The sequence below is a fragment of the Hippocampus comes genome, unplaced genomic scaffold (assembly GCF_001891065.2).
Source record: "Hippocampus comes isolate QL1 unplaced genomic scaffold, H_comes_QL1_v1.1 scaffold2, whole genome shotgun sequence".
Classification (NCBI taxonomy): Eukaryota; Metazoa; Chordata; class Actinopteri; order Syngnathiformes; family Syngnathidae; genus Hippocampus; species Hippocampus comes.
In genome coordinates, this window is record NW_017805139.1 from 2566519 (window position 1) to 2570939 (window position 4421).

Here is a 4421-nt window from a genome sequence, read left to right on the forward strand (position 1 = left end):
TTTTTTTTTTTTTTTTTTGCGTGGGGGTGTAGCGACGCCACTCGAGTGAAGCGCGACTCAGCAGTCGATAGTCCGCTGCCCTCCACTGTGCGTGCATCAGCGCGGACGTGTACGCACGCGCGTCTTTTAGCTTCAACCAATCAGTGTTGACGCAACGGACATTACACATCAAAGAGCTTTGATCTATGACAACAGCTAAGCTAGCCTAGCCATAACAACAGCTAAGCTAGTTAGTTGAGACGACACGACGCTCGAGGTCAGACGGACACGCTCTCTTTCGTAATCTGTATGTTTTTCCTTTTTCTGTCCAAATATCTATATTTTTCTACTCCAATAGCTGTCTTGTCCACGACGTCTTTTTTCATTCCACCGGGGTTTAGCCAATGTGTTTATAAAGAGACCACGATTTATTTATTTACTATTTATTTATTTATTTTTTGGAGGATTTGTTTTAACAAAAACAGAAAAATCTAGCCCACGAACATTCGGGGTGCGCTCAGAAATGTATGCGCGCCCGTGCGCAACTCTTGAGCGTGTTCGAAGAGGCAGAGCGCGCTCCCCTCTCATTAATTTCTGAACACAGCCCATGTTCGAATCCAATGACACACTGGCACACCGTGTCCCCAGGTGGAGCGTGTAGAACACCCACTCCATTTTTGCTGCACTCTCAATAACTTAACGGCACATTTAAAAAATGCTCAAGAGTTTCCGAACGGAAGGAGTGAAGCAGTACGTGCTCGGAGCATAATTCCAAACGTGTCTTTGAGGTCGTTGCCCCACCCCCACATCCCTGTTCCCTCATCGTGGAAGTGTTGAAATATGCTCCGAGCGCGCTGCTTCACTCAGATGTTCCGAAACTCAAAACATTGTTCACATGTGCCGTTCGGTTATTCAGATTAGCCCCAAAAACGGAGCCCTGTGTAAGCAGTGCAAGGAAAATAAACCGCTGCATTCAGAAATTAGCGTAAGTGAAGCGCGCACGCTACACTTCCACAGCAACGAGGATGCAGACAACAAAACGTTGACAATAACTATGTGAAAGTTTTTCATTTTATCTGAAAACGGCTTGCCTTTACTAGAATCCCACATCACATTCTAGCCAAAGATCCAATCCTAGTGGATGAATTCACCTTTTAAATCCTTGATGCTGCGCAAAGTGAAAGTTAGTTGCCATGACCACTTCCGGTGGATGAAGACACAGAAGCTACGGTCGTCATGGCAACCAACTTTTGGTTTGCACAAAAACAATTTATAAACAGCATTAATCCACCAGGTATGCACGCGGGATTCTAGTTAAGGAAAGCCATTTCAAGATAAAAACGACCAGTACGGTACAGAGTGCACTCCACTCACATTAATTCAACATGACAGTCTATAATTCTTTGTTTCGCATTGTAAAAGTTACATTTATTAAGCATAACAAGTGTTCAGAGAGGTGAGAAGTTTGTGTGTGCCAGGTGGGGGGGGGGGGGGCTAAGTGTGCTTTTTGGGAACGTTTTAGTTTTTTCTCAAATTCAATTTTGCCTGCCAGTCTGGCACTTACATGACCTGGGATACTCGCTGTACAGTGAACACCGTTACCATCATTTGGTTGGGTCGAATCTTACTGTACGTTAACGACAGCAGGTGTATGATATGAACGACAACACAGTGAGAAGGCTGGCCTATTGAAACTCGGCATAACTATGGTCAGAGCAGGATATTTACAGACAAGAATGCAAGGGCTCTCTGTTTTCCTTTTTTCTTGCTGGGACATGTAAGAAACAGCTGAGGGTTTATAAATAAAGACATATTTAAAACCCTTACTGGCTGTACCAAGAAATATCATCTTATATTTTTGACTGCTTGCAGCCTTAGACCAAAACGTGCAATCTCAGGGTTTCAGAACTGATGAAGCAGAGGTATTCACAGCATAGGATTAGAGCGAGATTAAAAAAAATCAAACAAACCCAAGCACAAATGTTGAAAAACTTGGTTGCCAAACTAGTAGATTTGTGTGTCGTATCTATTTTATGCTACACCGACAATGATCAACATGTGAGCCATCTGTTTGTACAACCATTATTAGATCTTTTTATTCGTTGTCACTAAATAAGTAGCAGTAAGCAAGTCGTTAATTCCAGCGGTTATGATCATTCTTACTGGAATATTATTATCCTGTCACCTCGTCATGTGTGCTATTGATGGGATGAACCATCCACTTGACCCCAGCTCATAGTTTGAGCCCTTGCCCAAGCCACAGCGGAGCATGCCATACATCCTTTCCCTTGTATGGCATCCTTTGTGGCAGACTGTATTTAGGGAAAATGGCTAATATTTAGGGACTGGAACATGTAATGTTAGCTGGGCACCTATTTTAAACAGGGCCCATGAAGCACTATACATAGCGCCAACAGTCAGAAGACCACATATAGGATGGGGAAAAGAGACAGGAGTGTTGGAAGCAGCTTGCCCCGTCACAGACATCAATGCTTTGGCTTACCACCAAATTCATCCAGACAACTTGCCGTCACAGTCTGGGGAGAACATTCTTGAGTGCTCCTCTAGCGAGACGTGATCAAATGGAATCATGTCATGATTGGGATGTTTTAATTATTTAGAACCAAAAATTGGAGCAGAGCCTTGATTAAAGTTTAAAACCGTGCGTAAAGTCTCTGCTTTCTCTCAACATTGTATTTGCGTTATTTCTGAATCAATATATTGAAAAACATGTCAGGGTCCAATAGTAGTTTAAGATCTTTATGCAGAGGTGGGTGTGTAAAGTCTGTCAGGCATCCTAATGTCATTATTTCAGGCAGGCCAAGTCCATCAATGCCGGCAGCAGCCAATCGGTACTTGCTACATCACACACACACACATGCCAAAAAACAAATGAGTGCACACACACACACGCACGCACGCACGCACACACACGCACGCACGCACACACACACACACACACACACACACACGTACACACAGCATGGTAGTTGGTGAAATGAAAACAATATGGAGATACGTCATTGCAGTCTGTGGGACTGAAAGGCACACAAAATTGTTTGTTTGTTTGTTTGTTTGTTTGTTTGTTTGTTTGTTTGTTTTAAACTCCAGTCTTCCTCTGCTGTGCCTGTGTGTGATGGCATAAGTACGTTTTTGCGGATGACAACTGGCAAACTGGGTCATCCTGAAATAATGACAAATGAATGACTGACGGACTGATGTGCCCGCCTCTCTTTTCATCAGCCTTGTTTAGTGCGTAATGTCAAGTGTTGTGAAATGAGCCTGCAACAGACGTGTTTTGGTGTGTTTAATCAAAACTACTCTTGAAATTACTGTGTAAAGAGGCAAGAGCAGACACTCAATGCGTGACCTATGAAAGACAAGACAGTTATCCCACAAAACCTTACACATGTGGAAAGACACTTTACGCTCCAGTCAAAACTTGACCAGCTTGCACCACATATAATGTCTTGCCTAGTATCTCAGTTTTGCAAGTGGTTGGCAACCAGTCCCAGGGTGTACTGCACCTTGCCGACAACCCAAATTCAGCAGGAACCGTCTCAAGCTTACCCGGAAGCCGAATGGGGACAAATGGCATTGAAAATGAATTGCTGGCTAGTCCAAGATTTGAATTTTTTCAGCAGTTATTGATGTAACTTCATTAGCTGATAAATGGGTCGAGGTTTCTCAGGCAATTGGGCATTTGTGTTGAACTGCTATGAGCAAAGTGCAGAATTTATGTTTTTGCCACCCTTTCTTTGAACACAGGAGTAAACCTTACGTGTCTTATGTCTCACAGTCCTAACGAGTGGAAGTGGTAACCAGCCACACAGTCCTCTCAAGCGCTCAGTGTCTCTTACTCCACCAATGAGTGGCCCGAGCAACCATCCCATGGGTCCGGTCTGGCTGTCCCAGGAAGATCTCCGTAGTAGTAGAGGCCCAGCCCCCGATCACGCACCCCTCTCCCCCCAAAGCAGCATTGCTTCCTCAGGCAGCGGAGGAAGTGAACATCTGGAAGAGGCCAGTTTGGGAGGAGCTTTAAGTCTACATCGCAGTTCCTTCCATGAGGATGGCAGTGGCATGAGGGGTGAGTCAGAAAGGTTTTAGTTTCTGTCATTCAAAACTAATCATGATCTTTGGATAAGCAGATTTTTATTTTTATTTTTTTAGTGACAGCTTGATTACCTATTAGGGTTGTGCGATATAGCCAAAATTTCATATCTCGATATCTTTGCCAGATATATCAGTAACAATATGCTCGTGATATTATTTGGGTTCAGTGAAAACTATGCATTTTTTTTCAAGAAAAAAGTAAATATCAATCCAAAAAGATGTGAATTGTTTGGCAGCCGGTTCAGGGTGTCCCCGCCTACTGCCTGAAGACGGCTGGTATAGGCTCCAGCACCCATATATATATAGATAGATAGATAGATAGATAGATA

The 4421-nt window shown here is 43.5% G+C and overlaps 1 protein-coding gene across 4 annotated transcripts in view; it reads left to right on the plus strand.

The window, feature by feature from the left end:
• samd4a (sterile alpha motif domain containing 4A) overlaps positions 1–4421 on the plus strand; it is an 88182-nt gene that overhangs the window by 50741 nt on the left and 33020 nt on the right. For 2 of the 4 annotated variants that reach the window (XM_019867513.1, XM_019867514.1), the window contains exon 4: positions 3779–4066. The exons of the other annotated variants lie outside the window; for them this stretch is intronic. In XM_019867513.1, the coding sequence (XP_019723072.1) occupies positions 3779–4066 (288 nt within the window). The remainder of the gene's footprint in view (positions 1–3778; positions 4067–4421) is intronic. 4 annotated transcript variants of the gene reach the window in all.